Source organism: Podarcis filfolensis (assembly GCF_964270895.1).
Source record: "Podarcis filfolensis genome assembly, chromosome: 15".
Classification (NCBI taxonomy): Eukaryota; Metazoa; Chordata; class Lepidosauria; order Squamata; family Lacertidae; genus Podarcis; species Podarcis filfolensis.
The window spans coordinates 42,592,462-42,612,702 of NC_139618.1; the positions used below are offsets into that span (position 1 = coordinate 42,592,462).

At 44.3% G+C, this 20,241-nt stretch overlaps 1 protein-coding gene across 5 annotated transcripts in view; it reads left to right on the forward strand.

Moving 5' to 3' along the window:
* Nucleotides 1-20,241, forward strand: part of BIN3 (bridging integrator 3) — a 119,024-nt gene that overhangs the window by 50,845 nt on the left and 47,938 nt on the right. For all 5 annotated transcript variants that reach the window (XM_083589092.1, XM_083589095.1, XM_083589093.1 and 2 more), the window contains one exon: nucleotides 17,723-17,763. In XM_083589092.1, the coding sequence (XP_083445218.1) occupies nucleotides 17,723-17,763 (41 nt within the window). The remainder of the gene's footprint in view (nucleotides 1-17,722; nucleotides 17,764-20,241) is intronic.

Below are 20,241 nucleotides of genomic sequence, written 5' to 3' on the forward strand. Positions count from 1 at the left end.
CTGTATTCACATCGTGATGAGAAACATGTAGATTCTCTTCTGCAGCAAGTTTGAGCATAAGCCTAATGCTCTCATATCTCATGGTGGGTGAGTAGGTCTCGTGATAGTCTTCTCCTGGGACCTGTGAAAAACCTCTGGCTATCAATCTGGCTTTGTGTCTGACTACCTTACCATTTTGGTCTGTCTTTGCTTTGAAGACCCATTTGCTGTCAAGCAGTTTCATCCCTGGAACTGTCGGAACTAGCTCCCATGTTTTGTTCCTCTCTGAGGAATCAAGCTCAGCCTTCATGGCAGTTAACCATGGTTCAGCATCCTTCAAGTCCAAAGCCTGGACCTCTTGGAAGTTTGAAGGTTCAAATACCTTCTTGGAGCTATTAACAGCAGTTACAGCTTTTGCTGCTTTAGCAAATTCATCAGCAAATCTCTTTGGAGGTCTACCCTTTGTGGCTGTTTCAGACCTGTGAATCAGACATAAGTCTTCAACGTCCTCCTCTTCTTTCTTAGGAGAAAAGTGGCCTATAGTGAACAGTGGTTCCTCCAATTCTTGATCAGAGCCTTCAGAGGGTCACAGAGAGGCCTTAGCACGCTTGAAATTCTCTGAACCATCTGAGTCAGTTTCAGAATCAGAATCTCCACCAGTGGGTGTGGGGTTTCACTGCTGCTTATCCTCAGACTCTTCACTGTCATGAGGATAACATTGGAAAATTCCCACATTCTCCCCCCACTTAGCATTGTACTCAACACTTCTAGTAAGTCTTAGTGTATTAGTGTCAGTCATCATTATTCTGTAAGAACCTTTCTGATATCCTAGAAAGATACCATGCAAACCACGTTTGCCTAACTTTGAGCTTTTTGGTGTGTGAACCCACATGCCAGAACCAAAAATTCTCATGTGCTTGATGAATGGTTTCTTGCCAAACATCTTTTCATAGGGGGTACAACCAATCGGTGATGATAATCTGCAATTATAAGTATAAACAAAACAGCCGAGCACTTCTGCCCAATAACTCTCTGGAAGATTGGCATCATGCAGCAAGGTTTTCAAGCCTTGAAGCAAAGTTTGGTTTGCGCTTTCACAAAGTCCATTCATCCACGGAGACCGTGGACTTGAAAGGTCATGTTGAATTCCTTTCTGAGTCAGAAAAGCTTCAAACTGCTGAGAAGTGAATTCTCCCCCTCGATCTGTAAACAAACATTTCACCTGTCTATCATGCACATTTTTCAACCAAGCACAGAATTCCTTGAACCTAGGAAAAGCTTCTGATTTCTGCTTGAGATTGAACACATCAATATACCTGGAAAATGAATCAATGAGAACCATGAAGTACCTGGCTCCACCTAAAGAGGGTGTTAGTGGACCAACAAGATCAGCATGCGCTACCTGGTATGGTTCTGTAGCTTGTCTGCTAGCCACCTTACCTTTTGCAGCCATATTAACCTTGTTTGCTGCGCATGCCTTACACTTCATGTGGTACCTGCAGGGTTTAGTAGTCATACCTTCAACTAAGGCAGGCATTTTGGAAACTGCCTCGAAGTTTAAATTACCGAATTTCCTGTGATAATCATGAATACATCCTGCATGCAAAACCTTGTTAGTATCTGCAATACAACAAGTTTCATCTTGCACAACATCAACAGAATCATCATAATGCAATACAAATAAATGATCAACATAATCAGCATGCAATACAAAGTCATCTTTCTTGGTGATGGTGCACTTCCTCTTCTTGAAGGAAGCGTCTATGTTCTGTTCAGTCAGCTGCGAGACGCTCAGTAGGTTGTGTGCAGCATCTGGAACAAAAAGAACGTTGCGTATCGATGCATCCAAACTGTGAAGAACAGCCGTTCTGTAGCCTTGACTGGAGATCGTATGGTCATCCGCTTGGTGAATCGCACCTTCCTGTGGAGTAAAGGACACGAACAGGTGTTTGTCCTGACAGACGTCCCGGGTCGCTTCCGAGTCGACGATGAAGAAAGATCTAGACATCTTCTAGACCTTTGGAGTGAAGCGTGAGACCATGGCCTTGTGTTGCGTTGCCCTTAACATTGGACCTTTGCCTTTTCCACGTGTTGAGCTTTCGCTGCACTGCTCTGTTGCCTTGGCATTGGGATGTTTGCAATCTCTCTTCACGTGGCCTAGACATCCACACGAGTAGCATTTCACTGCCTCCAAAGCTTTGGCGCCATCTAGTGGTTGCACTGCATTCTGGGATGACGTCTGTGAGGAGTCCCTCTTAGTGATACAGCTAGCACTACGCCAATCCGCTTCATTCAACACCACAGCAGTAACATGCGCTACCGTTAGCTGAGCAGTAGGCAAAACAGCAAGCTGGCTGGCAATCGCTTCCCAACTTGAACCCAAAGAACGTAGAATCATGAAGGAATACACAGCCTCTGGAAAGGTGATTCCACGCTGTTGCAACTCATGCCTGAGATTCTGCATTTCCATGAGGTGAGCATGTACGTCTGCTCCATCAGCAAGTGCCATATCTTGCAACTTGGCATAAAAGAACAAAGAAGCTCCCGCCTCTGTTCTTAAATGTGACTGTTGGAGATTGCCCCACATCTCTCTGGCTGAGGCCTTGTCACACAAAAGGCATAACTCTTCAGGAGACACGATAAGCGTCAGAGTTCCCCTTGCTTTGGAATCCTTAGTCTACCATTCTTCGGTCACTGGAGCGGGGGGGGGGCATCTGTTATCACATTAAACAGACCCCCTTTTCTTAGCAGAGCTTCTGCATACTGCACCCAGTTTTGATAATTCCCTTTTGTGAGCTTTGGAATTCCCAACGCAAATTCAAGAGCCTTCTGTTACTCTTGGATTAGCCATCTCTGTGCCTTTAAAGCAAGCTGTGTCTGTTTACCAGCAGCTGCATTCCAAAAGCCCCCTTCTTGAGGCTTTTGCTTTCTTCTGCCGCTGCCGGTAAGTGCTTTGGCTAGAAGTTCAAAGTCCACCCTTAATTCTATTAATTAGGGAGTGGCAGGCTTCCCGGGGCTTGAGCACATACCTCTCATCAATCTTCTTGACACACAGAGAAGATAAGCTGCATTCCGTTCTTCTGGGCCCATAACCAAAAATGTCGGGATCTCTGCTCGGCCAAGCTGATAAAGCTCATCTTCCTCCGGCCGAGTCCTTCGGAATCGCCTCCAACATGATTAACGACCTGAGCAGAGAATCAAAGCAGCATGCGGAAGTGATGAGATTTATGGCTACATTGCAAAGCTTTATTTTCTAAGCTACGCAGACAGAAAAGAAATCATCCTCTCTCTATGAAAGCAGAGAGCAACCGAACAACAAAGGAACAGGAAACCAGTACGTCACATCCGTCTCCCGTCTCACGTGAGACTTCCAACAGTATGGAATGTGTGGAATGTAAGCAGAGTCTTGTGACTCCAAAGCACTGCTCAGTGGCAACACACAGAAACTAACAGGAAGGCTAATCCGTGCAGGCTTTCTGGGAACTGCGGTGGTAGCCTGGAATATCAGTTTTACTGTGCTTTCACATTCCAGATGTTGGCCTCCGGAGAATGTTTCAGGAAGTGGGAAGGTGAGGCATCTCTGGATCTGAATCCACTGTTGATCAGAGGGAAAAGTGGTTTGTTGGAGAGGCTTTCCCACTTGCAAATGTAGATCAGAAACACATGCACTTTTAGGCAGCTGTGGGGTTGCTAAAGGAGACCAGCTGCCAACTGAACTCTCCAGAGCAATCTGACGTCTAGTGTGGGGAGAATGAGAGACTTGGCTCACCAGGCTTCTTCAGATTGGTGGGGAGAAACCCTTCTGATACAAATATGGTTTTGTAGCAGTTGTTTTAGAAGATGATTGTATTCATCTGGAGGAGATGTTAGTCATACTTCAGTGCTTGCTGCCAGGAAGGGCAAAGTGTCAACAGTAGTTCAGTACTTCATGGTCAGAGTAAACTATACTGTACGATATACTGGGCAGTGAGCTGAATTGATTTGATTTCTAGCCCTTCAGATGCACCACAGTGTTGCATTCACCTTAACCTGGCCAAATCCAATTCCAGACAGACTAATCTCTTCTTCCTCTGAATAGAGCGGCTGTCACTTAGGCAGAGCAGGGCTCTCAGTGCCGCTGTGCTGTGCTGCCTTGTCATGAATCAGTCTGTTGGGAGTGAATTTGGTGTGCATCTTTACCTGTGGAGTCTCAATGGGAAGCATCTGAGCATTTGTTTTGTAAACACTCCTGGAAGCAGCTTCCTCTGCAGTGGTTTCCCAACTGTGTTCTGGGGCACCCTGGTGTTCCTGGGAAGCTTATCAAGAGTTTCTTACAATGAAAAGATCAGTCTGAAAGACAGCTTGCAAATCTCTACTTCACCTCCCCTGCAATGCATAGCTGTGGGAGAGCTCTGGCTATGTTCAGGTGTATGCAGGGCAATAATGAGGTCACATAGGCCTGATCTGCACTGCACATTACCCAGGCATTCCTGGAACTTGCCTTGGAATATGGAAATGGTTCCCTGCAGATGAGAAGTTCAGAAAACGGCTGTTCTTATGTGTCACATACAATGTGATCAGTAGAATGTCTTCAGACTGCATTTTTTTTCTGTGGGGAAAAATTGTTATGAGCAGTGCATTGTTCCATAAAATTAGTAAGAAGAAATGATGAACATGGTAAGAGTCAAAGTAGACCAATAACAATGGATACAATAACAGTCAAATCTTAAATTTATGTGTATAGGCATACTAACATGCTAAACCTAGCATGTTAAATGTTAATAATGCAACTGCCTTGCTTTGAAAAGCTTGTCTGGGTCTGGCCAGTTATCTGGGAGACCTTCCAGGGGCCACGCCTGAGAGCCAGTGCAGTGCAGTGATGACCCAAGGACCTGGGAGGTCAGTGTCAAAGTCACATCACAGCCATGAAGCTTGCTGGATGACCCTGGGCCAATTTCTGACTCTTAGCCTAACCTACCTCACAGGGTTGGTATGAGGATAAAATGGGGAGGAGGAGAACTATGAGGGCCACCTGGAGCGCATTGTTGGAAAGATGGAGTATGGAAATTAATAATAAAAAGTATACCGCCTTGGATTCCACAATGGAAGAAAAGTACACTATAATTGTAAGACATTCCCATTACAATCTAAACAATGTAAAAGAACTATAAGCTCTATCTGGTTGCTGTAGTCCTAATTTACAGTTTTAAATTGCAAACATTGCAGTAAAATTCACAAGTATTACAGTAAAGATAAAGTAAAGCTTTGAATTAGTTTTAAATGTTATCTTCAAACAACAGCAAATGCACATTTTTTGTCCTAATTGGTTATTTAGGTTCAGCTGCTTTTGACAATTGGGGAAAAGTCTTTTTCAGATATTTATACAGCATATAAAATTATTACAGCATTTAAAAAATGTTTCAGTTACAGATAGGTAGCCGTGTTGGTCTGCCATAGTCAAAACAAAACAAATTTTTTCCTTCCAGTAGCACCTTAAAGACCAACTAAGTTAGTTCTTGGTATGAGCTTTCGTGTGCATGCACACTTCTTCAGATACACTTCTTCAGATAAAAAATGTTTGTTCACTAAATACAAGTCTGGTGTGCCAAATCAATGGCTACCTTTATGTTTATTGGCAAACTTAAAAGTGCTGCTTTTTTTTGGTAACCCAAGGGCTGCCTTCTTCCATTTGCCTGTTCACAAAGGTCCTAATCATAGAATCATAGAGTTGGAAAGGGACCCAGAGGATCATCTAGTCCAACCTGAATATGCAGTTATCCCATACGGGGATTGAACCTTGGCACTATCAGCCTTGTCCTGGATGTGCCTATCCAGAAGTTAGAGGAACGTCATCTGGAGAGAGAAAATTTTACATGGTGGCATTCTGCCTTTGAAGTGCCCTTCCAGACTCTCTGATTAGTCAATCAATCTTTATTACGGTCCAGAGACCCAACAAATGTGGAGGAAGCTTTCTTGAAATGTGCGCGGACCATACTGAACAAAATTGAATCAGGTGAACTTGACCCGGAGAGGATGGGCTCTGGCATCCAGTACGGGGACGCCTCCCTGCGACAGCTGTGGCAACCGCGAGGGACCCAAACACAGACCCGGCAGCAATGCAACTGTTAGAGCCGGCGCCAGAGCATGCCTGGAAACTGCCTCTCTGATTAGTATAGTCACTCTTATTGTTTTAGACAACTAGTAAAACACATTTTGTTTGCTGTGCTCTTATCACCAGTCCGTCAACCTACTAACTTTATTATTTTGCTGCTGCTGCTGCTGTCTTCATTTGCACCATTTTTTTCCTGGATTTCAGTTATTCTACTGAATAATTCTACTGCCTTGGGTACTTACACAGAAAGGCGGGATAAAAAATATTTTAAATAAATTAATGAGGATATCTCTGTAGGCACCTTCAAACATCAATCTAGCTTTCCCCCAGTTTTAGGCATGCTAATTCAATTTGCTCTTGGTCAGAAGCTAAGTGGCACCTAATTGCAGACAGTTTGCATGGCAGATGCCGGAAATCCAGGTACGGAAGGCCACATGTGGGAAGTGGCAATGTTGGCACAACAAATCCAGCACCACATCTTAATTTGCCTGGAACAGCTTTCTGTATTGTGCACTGAAATGCAGAAGTGGGAGTTCGGGAACCTCCTGTGCGGACATGCCTGAACAGCAGCTTGGATGGGATTATAACTCTATTTCAAGCTGCATTGCAGGGCCAGCTACATGAAAGGCATCTAACTCACCCTGTGGTGATGTCATGCTCTTCAGTGGGGACTGGGTTATTGGAGTTGGCAGATGCTTGAAAAGGAAGGAGCTGCTTACTCCTCCACTTTGTGCCAAAAGACCTTTATTCCTGGGGAAGAGCCTCCCACCTGCTGCCAGGTGGGCTTTGCAGAAATGGTCCCCATTTTCTGAGCCTTGACAAGGAAGTGAGGGAATCCTGCATTGAAAAACACCCTTCAAATGGCACAAAGAAAGATTCTGTGTAGTCTATGCCAGAATAAGAGAGGCAGCAGGGCCACAGATCCAGGAGCTGATGTAGAGTAAGCAACACACTTCTCCGATTCAGTTCTGAGATGACATTGAGTTTATAAGAAGCAGGAGTAAGCTAACCAATTTGTGCCCTGGGATCTCACTCTAGATTGTTGCCACCACTTACGTAGGTCCAGACAGAAGCATGCACGCACACGCCTGAAACTTCTTAAAGCAGAAATTGCTGTCTAAGCCAACCACCCAGTCTCCTAAATAAGTAGATTAGAATCCTGTTCAGGTATATAGAGCACGTGAAGAGGGGTAGAGAGGACAAGCAGGCTAGCTCTAGCCCTGGATGCCAGACAAGCTCTGGTCACCCATCCTTGCCGCTGACGGCTCAGTGCTTGTCTGAAGAGTTGCCTGCCTGCAGAGGCCTCCTTCAGGCCAACAGTTAGCCTGCTTGTTCTCAACTCCCCTCTCCATGCACTGGGTGCCTGAATGGGGTTTAGAACTGAGTGAGTTGAGGTGAATGTGAGTTTTACTTCAAAAAGAATATTATAGAGTTGGAAAAGGGCAACCAAAATGATCAAGGGGTTGGAGTGACTCTCCTATGGAGAAAGGTTCCAACATTTGGAACTTTTTAGTTTAGAGAAAAGGCGAGTAAGAGGTGACGTGATAGAAGTGTGTAAAATGAGAGGGGCCGCTAGGGGTGCCTTGGAAGATGGCCGACAATACCATCTATCCAGCCTGCACGAGGTAATTAGAGGCTGATTATGGGGAGTAAATCAGTCTCCCTCGTCTTCCCTGGGTTTTGGGGAGATGTTGCCTTGCCTGCTGTTGCCATAAATCACCCCCGAGTTCGGAAGAAGGAGGGGGTGAGAGGCACTGGGCGGAAAGCCCTCAGGCAGGCTCTGGAATTCTCCGGCGCTGCTTCCAAGAGCGAAACTGGTTGCGTTGCTTAAGAGTAAAAAAATTTGGAGAAGTAAACGCACATGCTTCAAGCAAGGTCAGGAGTGTTTTATCTGCTAAATAATTCCACCACTGAGATGATGAAGATTGGACGGAAGGAACAGAGATAACACCAAAGAATCGCAGACATATTGGTATGTGGAACGGAACGGAAAGGGGACTTTTCAGCCATTGTGAGAACAGGATGCTGGACTAGATTACGGTTACCAGACACCCCCGGTTCCTGGAGACAGTCCCCGGATTCACCAATCTGTCCTCGGAATGTCCCCGGATTTTAATTAATGTCCTCGGATTTATGCCTAGGGACTTCCGGTGAGGCAACATGGTGGGCGCCATGGCAGCGAGCAGTACCGGAGGTCCCGGCCATGTCAAAGTTCCAGCCAGCCAATCCACTGGCTGGGGGCGGGGCTGTTTAAACTTCCTCGATCAACGCCCTGCGCGCCCGAGTTGGGGGGGAGCGAGGTGCTGAGGCGGTGAAGAAGAGGAGGAGAAGCATAGAAAAGAGCTGTGCTGCGTTGTGACACAGAGAGCGAGAGATGGAGCGCAGCGACGCCTTCTCCTCACGGGAACAAAGAGGCGCGATAGCGAAGGCTGGGGGGGAGTCGGGCTGGCTCCTTTGCTTTCTCTCCTTCCTCTCCCTCCAACGGCCACTGCGGAGATGGTGAGTTTAATGGGGGGGGCGAGGAAGGCGCTGAGGCGCCCCTTGTCCCCGGCGGTGCCACGCTGCCTTCCCGCAGGGGGTGGGGGTTGAAACATTCTCGGGAGATGGAGCCTCCCTCCCTCCGCGCCTCCTTTGACACCAGCAGCCTCTCTTGTGAGGAGGGCTGTGTGCGAGTTCACTGTTTGTCCACCTCTGGTAACGAGACACCTCCGTCGCCAGCTGAATCTCCATAGAGACTGCACTCGCCCTCCAGGGGTCTCCCAATTATGGGAAGCTGGTGCCTTGTGTGTGTGTGTTTTAATGCGTGTTTTCCCAAGACCAGCGAGTGCCTTTGCTTGATCCCTCTCCCCTACCACCACCAACCTCTTTTTGGGCGTTTGTGTGTTTGTAGATGGGCTTCTCCACCTGCCTTGTGTCATGGTGTGCGCCTGACAACTTTGGGGTCCCCCCCTTAAAAAATGTCAAGAACTCCAGGCAACCCTTTCCTAAAATAATAAAGCATGAATTTTTTAAAAAAACTTTTAAAGTCCCCAGATTCCTTGAAAACAGTCTGGTAACCATAGACTAGATGGGCCATTGGCCTGATCCAGCAGCTCTTCTTATATTCTTATGTATTTCATTTATTACCTGTGTGTGTATATACTTCATGAAGCAAGGTACCCAGGATTATCTAGACCAGGGGTCGGCAAGGTTTACCTCGCCTGGGCCGGTTCACTCCAGGGAAGATCCTTCTGTGGGCCGGATTTCCGGCATCTGCCTCTGCGCAAACGCGACTTCCGGTGCCTGCGAATGCACAGATGCGATTTCCGGTGCCGCGGAAGCGAGTCCTCGCGCCGGTTTAGCACAGTGCGTGGGGACTCGCCAAGCGGGCAGCTTGGCTTGGGGGCAGCTTGGGGGCCGGTTAAACGACCCCTGTGGGCCGCTTGTGGCCCATGGGCCTTAGGTTGCCTACCCTTGATCTAGAATTTCCATCTAAGCACTAACCAGACCTGACCTGTTTTACTTCAGCAAAGTTGATGCATCATATGCCTTCAAACTGTGCTCTTTGGCAAAACTCCAGACTGTTTTCTTCAAGTAGAGAAAACATTTATTCATGGAAAAGAGAAGTGAACAGAACATCAGGTGTATAGGAAATGAAACACACAAAATAGCATGGTCTCTCCAGTGCTGTCTGCTTCGTCATCCAAGGCAATAGAACAGGACATAAACTCAAAACCACATTCTCCTTTATGAGAGAACTCTAAGTCCAGGTAAAACTGTGGGCAGCTGGTTACATGTCAAATTGGGTAAACAGCTCAGAGCTGAACTGTGGGGAAGGAAGAGGGCTACTTCCTAGTAGGAGTCTATTTGCATTTTCTAAGATACATGGAAATGCTACTAGGAGCCAGCACAGATTATCAGACTGGAAAAGAGAGAATAAAAAAATAATCTGATATGCATTTGAGCAGCCAGTCAGTAGACTCTTACCTAAATGCCTTACATTGAAATGGCTAAAAAAGAGGAAAAGACAGAAATCCTGTTCCCTCATGAGTTTTGAATTGACCTTTTGTAAAAATAGAAAACATTAAGTCTTTGGACAACACCATACAAATCATTGTGAATCCAGAGAATCCACTATTGGGTCTGTTTGGGAACAGCTTCTTGTAAGAATAGAAGAGACCAAGTGTTTGTCTGGTCCATCATCTGGTTCCCGCAATGGCCGGCCAGACACCGAGGGAGGCCACACAAGGCCATGAAGTCAAAAACCCTCTCCCATTGCCTCTGCCTGCCACAAACTGTCATTTAGTAGCTTACAGGCTCTGAAAATGTGGGTTCTGTTTAGCTATCATAACTTGTAGTAATTGATAGCCTTATTTCTTCAAAAGTAGCGGCCATTGCCACATCCTGTAGTCAGTGACTTCCATATGTTAACCATGCATTGTTTAAAGAAGTTGTTCTGTTGGTGCTAAACAGACTGCCTATCAATTTAACAGAATGGTTTTTAGCATTATGATAGAGGGGCAAAACCTACTTTGTCAGCACTGTGCATAAATGTACAAACTTCTAACACATAAGCAGTTGTCTTGTTTTTAAAATTTAAAATCCCCAGATGTGTAGTAGCCCTTATGAGTTAAAGAGGGTGGTTTTTTTAAAACCAGAACACGAGGAAATGGCATTCCAGTACCTTTTTTGACCCCTGCCCTGCACTGCTGCCAACTTGCGCCGCCCCCTTGCCATGAGCTACTTCTTGTTCTTTGGCTATTTCCTGTGGCAGATACTATACAAGGAAGGAAGGGCCTGACATCCCTTCACAGACCATGACAACCATTAGCCAATCAGTGCTTCGTACGGGTGTTCCTGGGGCCAGGGGCACAAAGGCATTGCAAGATGTTTCTTTGTTGGCACGGTGTGACATGCAACACATGTGCGGGGCAGAGTAGCTTGTGGTATCAGGTATCAAACTTTATTTAGATCACAGACCAGCATAAGATAAAACATATGGATAAATTGAACCCATAAGACTTCGAACAGGTAAGGGATAAAAACTAGTAATTAAAAGGTGATTATATCATACATATTTAAAAAGATAGAAACAAGGACAAACGAGGGAACGTGAAGGAGCACAGGTCTTGCATTTTGGGCCTAGTTTGTGGCGCAAACCATCCTTTGACGATATCCATCATGGCAGCACAAAATCTAGCAACTGAGTTTTCATCTTGAAGTAGTAGAGAGGTATAAAGTTGATCTGTGCAACCTGGAAATTTATGTAGCATAGGCAAGATGAACCTAGTTCGTATATCTGTATAGCACTGGCAGTGAAAAGAGGCATGTTCTGTTGTTTCCAGGTGCCCAGAGCCACAGGGGCATTTCCTCTCCTCGTATGGTGTCTTCCTAAAGCGGCTTCCTGGATGGCTGAAGGGCGGCCTGGCAGTGGGCCAGAGGGAAAGCCCTTCGCTCTTTTGGAATTTCAAGGTTGGCTATATATGGCATCTGGAAGGTGAGGTGCCTTCTCGTTTCACTGATTAAAAATTTCAGGGACCTGGCTAGATCTGCTTGGCGTTCTGTATCTTCCAGGTGCTGTTTGATGGAGGTTTTTTTGGCTTGTTCATACCCCATGTCGAGTAGGGTGAAGCCCAGAGTTGTCATTACGTTTATCACTGCACATTTCCATGTCATTTGGAAACCATCCTTAAGAGGTAAGAAAGCAAGGCCAAGAGGGAGGAAGGATAGTCTCAGCCAGTAATTTAGTGTGGCAAGCCGTAGTCTGGCCTCGATTCTTGCGAATCCAATTTCGCAACATAAGGTAGCGTTGGAGATGTGTTTAGGCACTCATAGGGCTGATCTTAAGAATTTAGATTGTACTAGTTCTAATGTAGGAAATCTAATGTAGGAAAAACCACTGGGCCGGTAAGATACAATCTAAATCAAATCCCTTATGAGTACACAGTGGAAGTGAGGAACAGGTTTAAGGATTTAGATTTGGTGGACAGTGCCTGAAGAACTATGGATGGAGGCTCGCAACATTATACAGGAGGCAGCAACGAAAACCATCCCAATGAAAAGGAAATGCAAGAAAGCAAAGTGGCTGTCCAACGAGGCCTTACAAATAGCGGGGGAGAGAAGGCAAGCAAAATGCGAGGGAGATAGTGAAAGAAACAGGAAATTGAATGCAGATTTCCAAAAAATAGCAAGGAGAGACAAGAAGGCCTTCTTAAACGAGCAATGCAAAGAAATAGAGGAAAACAACAGAATGGGAAGAACCAGAGATCTGTTCAAGAAAATTTGAGATATGAAAGGAACATTTCGTACAAAGATTACCATAATAAAGGACAAAAGTGGTAAGGACCTAACAGAAGCAGAAGACATCAAGAAAAGGTGGCAAGAATACACAGAGGAATTATACCAGAAAGATATGGATGTCTTGTACACCCCGGGTAGTGTGGTTGCTGACCTTGAGCCAGACATCCTGGAGAGTGAAGTCAAGTGGGCCTTAGAAAGCACTGCAAATAACAAGGCCAGTGGAAGTGATGACATTACAGCTGAACTATTTAAAATTTTTAAAAGATGATGCTGTTAAGGTGCTACACTCAATATGCCAGCAAGTTTGGAACACTCAGCAGTGGCCAGAGGATTGGAGAAGATCAGTCTACATCCCAATCCCAAAGAAGGGAGGTGCCAAAGAATGCTCCAACTACCGCACAATTGCACTCATTTCACACACTAGCAAGGTTATGCTTAAAATTCTACATGGCAGGCTTAAGCAGTATGTGGACCGAGAACTCCCAGAAGTGCAAGCTGGATTTCGAAGGGGCAGAGGAACCAGAGACCAAATTGCAAACATATGCTGGATTATGGAGAAAGCTAGAGAGTTCCAGAAAGACATCTACTTCTGCTTCATTGACTATGCAAAAGCCTTTGACTGTGTCAACCACAGCAAACTATGGCAAGTTCTTTAAAGAAATGGGAGTGCCAGATCACCTCATCTTTCTCCTGAGAAATCTCTATGTGGGACAAGAAGCAACAGTTAGAACTGGATATGGAACAACTGATTGGTTCAAAATTGGGACAGGAGTACGACAAGGCTGTATATTGTCTCCCTGCTTATTTAACTTATATGCAGAATTCATCATGCGAAAGGCTGGGCTGGATGAATCCCAAGCTGGAATTAAGATTGCCGGAAGAAATATCAACAACCTCAGAAATGCAGATGACACAACCTTGATAGCAGAAAGTGAGGAGGAATTAAAGAACCTTTTAATGAGGGTGAAAGAGGAGAGCGCAAAATATGGTTTGAAGCTCAACATCAAAAAAACGAAGATCATGGCCACTGGTCCCATCACCTCCTGGCAAATAGAAGGGGAACAAGAGTGGAGTCCTGGACCTCCGTCCTAAAGTCCTGCTCTGATGCTACCAGGAGGGCTAGGAATATCACAACCTAAGAACACAGGAAACTGCCTTTTATCATCAGGTCTGCCTGTTTGTGCATCTCGTCCAATGCTGTCTGTTATTCTGACTTGTAGTGGCTCTCAATAGACCCTCATCACACACTAGAATCATAGAATCATAGAATCATAGAATCATAGAGTTGGGAATCCTTTTAGCTAGAACACTACCGGAATCCTTTTAGCTAGAACAAACTATTTTATTCTCTCTGTGTGTGCACATGTGTGAAAGAATAGACAAAGGTGATTGAACTGGTTAAAAAAAAAACACCTTAGAAATTTGTCTGTGTGAAAATAAAGACACTTGCATAGACTTCACATCAGGCCCAGATGTTTCTTGCTTCTGTAAGATATGCATTTTTGTGTGATAAGTTTTTTGGCAGGGTCTCTTGAGTTGATCACCAGTGTGGACGCCTGTGTCACCCTGCCTTCTAAGGCAACCAGGACAGTTCACACATGGGCATATAAATAGAAGCAACAATTCAGCAGCTATTTTTTACCACCGGAACACCCATAGAAATTTAGGGAGGCTCTTTTTGTGCTTGTTACCTGACCTGAAGGCATCAGCTGCTGTGGATTTTGGCAAGCCTGCAGCACAGGCAGCGGCAGTGCAAACATCCTACGCACTGTTCCAGCCCCAATTCCTAGGAAGTCCATTTTTGGCAGTGGGCAAACTTTTTTGCTTGTACATAATTTTTCCACTAATGGCAGTTGTTCTGTAGTAGTGCACACAGAATAGGTACGGTTTTATGAACTGTGTATCAGCCAGGGCAGCTGAAATAGCCATCTGATTGAGATGCCTCGGGACATTCAAACTTGCAAACCAATATTCTTTTCATGGAGGTTGCCATAAAAGCAGGAGACGATTTACATCTGCAGGCCTTTGCTTTGAAATGGTGGTGGCCTTGTAGCAGTGTTAATTAGAAACCAAGTGGGGATTTTAATTTGAAGTATTCCCATTTCTTTAGTTATTGCTTGTTGCATCTGATAATTTTGGATTGTGAATGCCTGTGGCATAGTTGTGTGTGCTAAGATCCTTACTCTTTTTTCGTATTCTGCTTATAGGAGCATGCAACATTTTCCTGCTTTTCATGGCATGCTGACTTGCACTTCATTTGATCTTGTGACAATAAAACCCCCCATTCCTTTCACTTTTGTCTGTGTGTAGGCAATATTTTTTACTTACCTGAGAGCAGTCTGCCACCCCCAAGCCAGTGCCCAGTCATAGCCTCTTAAGAGCATGCCATTCACACAGTGCTTATTTCATGGACCCAGAGTGCTTGTGTAGTTCATCTAATCTGTACAGTACCTTTTATCTATTGTATAGTACATTACCTAGATAATGAATTATATCTGTTCAAAGCTTCAGCTTGTGCAGGTCCTCAGTGGTGCAGATTGTGGAGCCTTCTAGGTCCAATACAGATTTAGCACACTCTGTTAGCTGTAATTTTACTTTGAAGTTTATTGCATGTTTGTCCCACCCTTCTGCCAGGGAATTCAAGGTGGTATACCCTTTTGGCACCTAATTTTATCCTCATAGGAACCCTGTGAAGTAGGTTAAAGCTGAGAAATCTTGACTAGCTCTACTTCACCCACGAAGCTTCATGGTCAGCTAATGATTCACTTGAACCTTTTGGTTCTAGTCTGACAGTAACCACTCTGCTACGTGATTGGGAGCCAGATGTGGCAGACACAGGCCTCTCCATAGAGTGCACTTTACCTTCCTTTATCACGGAAGGTACACGGCACCAGCATTGATCAAGGTTTAGGCGAGCCAAGTTTAAATCCTTGTGCAGGATTTGAAGTTTGGTAACAAGCCTTGCTTCGGAGGACATCAGGCTAGACTGCACTCTCACTTTTAAAATATAAAAACTACACAGTTCCCTGCAGAGTCTTGGGTATCTAACCTGCAAATAGATGATGTAGTAGCAGTCATTTTGGATGATGTCTTAAGGTTTGGAAACTTTTGCTGATGGCAATATTGAGTAAAATAGTGGGGGTAAGGAGTATTCTAGGAAATGATACTTAGAAGATGATATTCAGCACTCATTAACATTGAGGTGTGGGTGGCAAATGCTGAACGAGGAAAGCACATGAAAATGCCCTAAAGACCAGAGCTGAGGTAGAAGGAATGAAAGAAAAATTGTCACTTGCATGGTTTTGTTTTTTTCTTTTAAAGAGCAAGAACTAATAGAAAGTTCAAACTACTTGATTTTTTCCAGGGTAATTTTCTGCTTTCTCTTAAGATTCCCCAGATATAAAGCATTTTCCTTTGCAAAGGAAATTGTTGGAAATTGCTCAGTTAAAATGAGCAACTCCGATTTTCCAAAATTAAAGTGGCATTTGTTTCCCATCTTAATACTTCAAATGTATTAGTTAACAGTGGCAAAGGATGTTTTGAAGCAGGAAAGGACTCTCGGTTGAGGGTCCATCCACGCTTTCCTTTGTGCCGCACTTTCTAGGCACAACTCCAGGATTTCTAGGTCCATGTCCAAGCAGGGGTTTGGGTTTTGGGGGGTTTTGGGGGGGGTCCCACTCTTTTCCTTAGGAAAACCAACTGTTTATCACTGAACTGGCTAATTGAACCATCTATGCCCATTTAAACTCTGTGTGTGCAGAGATTCTTGTTTCTGTTTGTTACTGTGGTATGTTTTTTGTGTTTTTGTATTGTAAACTTCCCTTTAACTTTTTGATGAAGGGTGCTATAAAAATTTAATTAAACAACAACAACAACATGAGGTCACAATACACTGATAATTATGTGACTGCTGCGCACTCTTCCTTCATCTTATAGCATAAGGTGGACAGTTGCCTGAACAGCTATTGACACCACTCCTCTTTGACTTGGTGAGCCAAGTCTAATGTTAGCTCTTGCGCTGTAGAATAACGTTTGTATATGGGAAACCACGTTCCAATCCCTGTTCAGCTGTGTGTTTCAGTGGATGGTCAGCCTCGGACGCATCGGAGTCTCACTTTCCCCACAGGAGGGTTCTGAGATTAAACTAGTGCTCTGAACTCTTTGGTAGAAATGCAGGCCAAATATGCATTGCACCTTCTTTTTTGGTGAGTGGCAGTGGGGAATTGGGCCCTGTTCTTGGATTCCCCATGCCATCGGAAGCTATGTAATTCTGAATCTCTTGGTCCTGGAATCCTAGTGGAAGCAGAAGAAAACAATCTTGTTATACTTCCAGGTACACTAGACTTTTTGTGCACCATCCTGACTTCATCTTGCCTTCAACGACCATTGGCCCCTAAAGCAGAAGAAACAGGTGTGCAAGAAGCCTTGTACAGTTGTGATGCAGTTTGATAGGGGTGCATTTGAGCTGTATGATAAATGCAGTTCTGTGGTCAGCTGGCTACCTGCCTAGTTCTGCTTCCTTTTTGTTTTTGTATTTAGTTTAGGGCTTGTAGTGGTTTAAGACGGTGTGGTGTGTCTGCTATTGCCACACCTTGCAACTCAAGTGTCCAAAGTGAGCTGTAGCTTGCAAGAATGCCTTGCTAGAAGACCCTCTTTTGTGCACCTTGATTAATAAGCCAAAATTATATGAATGTGTGTTTTCTTCTGTTTAAGAAAAAGCTTTCAAGCAAGATGATCTACCAGAGATCTTACTGTATGGACAGCCTCACAGCTGAATCATAGTGAGCAATACTTATTGAACCAAAGTGGACCCCTCACAGCTTTCCTCTGTCTGCTCTGCCAATATCTGAATTCCAGTTACTCTTTATGCGCATTTTGTGTGTGGGTTGTTTTTTTAATAATAAAAAACTAAATATTGTTTCTAAATATGTCTTCATGAGTGGGTTATGGGGGGGGAGATGTTTGTTTGAATTGCTCTGCAAATCATTCAGTACTAATTTTCCCGTCATCTGATTGCTGTTGAGAATCAGAAAATAAATTCCCATGTAGGTGGGGGATTCATATAAATATTAGATATTTTGTTTTCGATTTCTAGCCGTGGTTCTGGAGACGTAAAGCCCCTTTCATGCCAACCATGGGTGATATGTTTTCTACCGATTACGGGGGGAGCCCTTAGCAAGTAAGATACTTGAGTGGAATTTGATGTGCTTTATCTATTGCTATTTGTAGACTAGTCTATTCTTGGGCTTTACACTTGGAAAGATGGCATGCTGGCTGCATTGGGTGGAGTGGTGGGTTTTTTCTTTCTTTTTTTGTTTGTTTTAATTATACTCCAACGTTTTTAGCTGATTTGGCTTCTGTTCCTTTTCACAGGTCGAGAGAGATTTTGAACGGGAGTATGGGAAGCTGCAGCAGTAAGTGTTCTTAATTCAGCTTGTTGTGGTTCCATTCTTGGTGTATTCTCTATCCATCCTTAAACCTTGCCTGTACTGGTTTGTTCTTTTGCTTCACCCTGGATTCCTTGTGACTGTTAGGACTAAGGATTGTTTCTCAAACATCATGAAAGGCATGAAATAATTATTTCTGGATAGGTAATTGCACTTGAATTTGCATGTCTGTAAAGCAAGAGTGAGGACCCTCCCCATTTGGCCCACGTGTGGCAGGTAAAATTGCAGCTAGGCCCAAAAGAGGTTTTCAGCTGATAAGTTTTCAGCTGTCAGTTGATAGGTGGTGCCTGTGAAACTTGTGAAGCTGATCAGGGGGGTTTCAAAGTGCAGCCCAGGGCTGTCTGCAAGCCCTGCTGATCAGTTGATTGGTGTGGTTTGAAGGGAGCCCTGCGCAACCGAAGCCCTGACAAACACTTGGTATAGGCTGCAGTCGGGAGTTGGAAATGCTTCAGGAACTCTAGGGTGTAGCCTAAGGAGCAGGAGGAAGTGACTTCAGCTTAAAGCACTTCTTCCAGCATTTTAAATCCAAACTGCTTTCTTTTTAAAAAATTCCTTTCAAAATGGAGCATTTATTGTCTCCTGAGAAAGCAGTTTGCATTCAAAGTGCCTTCTCTACATGGGGAAACACTCTGGTTTCAGAGCAGTTCCCCCTCTGCAAAGACTTCATAGGGGCTTCCTGGTAGTGATGATCAGCTGATTGGTGGTTACAGGAAGCCTCTTTGAAGATATGCTCCCCAAATCAATCATCTAATTGGCGCTGAAAGTGTGTCTTCAAAGTCTTCAGTGATCAGCTGATAGGTTGCTAGAGTAGCTTCCTTTTGATAGATGCCAAATACCTGCAGCTATGATGACATCAGGTGGTGGTCCTGGCAACCTTTCGAAGTTGGTCCACAGGTGGTGGGGGAGATGAGGATCTAGCCTGCTGGTCAGCCCCAATTCCCCATGCTCTGGGAAGCTACAACTCTGTACAGCTTCCTGACACCTCTATAGTGTGTTTATATGTCATGCTTTATGGTTAGTTGCACACAAACATGTTAATGCCTATACAAGACAAATGCCTTCTGTGTAGGAGTTTTGTAATATGAAGCAGCTCAGATTTCCTTTCATTTGAAGCTCTCTCTGGCTTTTGAACTTGAAATTGGCTTCCTCTTTTTGGTGAGTCACTTCACCTTGGTTGGAATTGTCTTATAATCTGTTCCTCTTGCAAATACGTTCCTCACTCCAGTCTCAATTCTGCAATGAAGTGTTGCTCCCCCTCCCGCAAAAAGAGTGGTGTGCGACATCCATTTGTTTTGCTAGTAGCTGATAGCCATTTTCTTCACTTACATCATGATTGAGCAGCAAGAAGGAAATCAGCAGACCAAGGAATGATCAAATAGGGTAGATACTATTTCCTACCTGATATTTCCAAGTCTGGATGTTTGCATGTGCCCATTTGTTGTTCTCTGGTAAAAGAAAGCAGGAGTGCCTGCCTCTGTGTGTGAGGCAAAGTAGAAGTATGTTTGTATGACGCACTATTGGACTCAGGTCACATTTCACATCAAAGAGGAAAATCATTTACTGTTTCCAATGACGTGAACTTCAGGGCCCTTCCTTGTACTTTATTATTATTAAATTTATATATTGCCCTATACCTGCGGGGCTTAGGGCAGTTCACAGGGTAAAATTGCAAGATAAAATCACCAAATACATAATCAAAACAAAAACAACCCGATAATCGCCCCAAACACATTTTAAAAGGGCATTGCATGTTAATCAGCCAAAGGCCTGGTTGAAAAGGAACATTTTTGCCAGGCGCCTAAAGGTAAATAATGTAGGCTTCAGGTGACCCTTCCGGAGGAGAGCGTTCCACAAACAGGGAGCCACTGCAGAAAAGGCCCATTGGAAGAAAGGCCTCAGAAGATGATCTCAGTACAGTAGAGAGATTCAAACAATTTGAAAAAAGTGCTTCATGTGTCCCAAGTACTAGTTCATCCTTGTTGGATAGTGGAATTATAGCTTTTCACTGTTAGACACCTTTTCCCTCTCTCAACTAAAAAACCTCCAAATACTTTTGACTCCCCCCCCCCCCATCTTATACAACCATATACACAGAACAGCCAGTCCGTGTTTGCAAACTGAACAACAGAAGGCAGAGACAGGAAAAGAACACAAGTGTGTCGCGAAATCAAAACCCCAGGAACTGATTTCATTCCCCACCCCCAAGCATCCCGTGTTACAATTGTGAGGCTTTGGAAAGACGTTAAATTTCAGGATCTGTAATATTGGTATCAACAGATTTGGAAGATTGCTCTTTTTGAAAAGCTTGCTACAATAAGTGACCAGTAAAAATGATACCCTTTTGTAACACTCTGGTATCCATTTTTTTTTAGTTCATTAATGCAAGGAAAATAATAGATTGATTCCTACTTAGTATCGGTCAGTGTGGTATTTTAAATTTTAGGC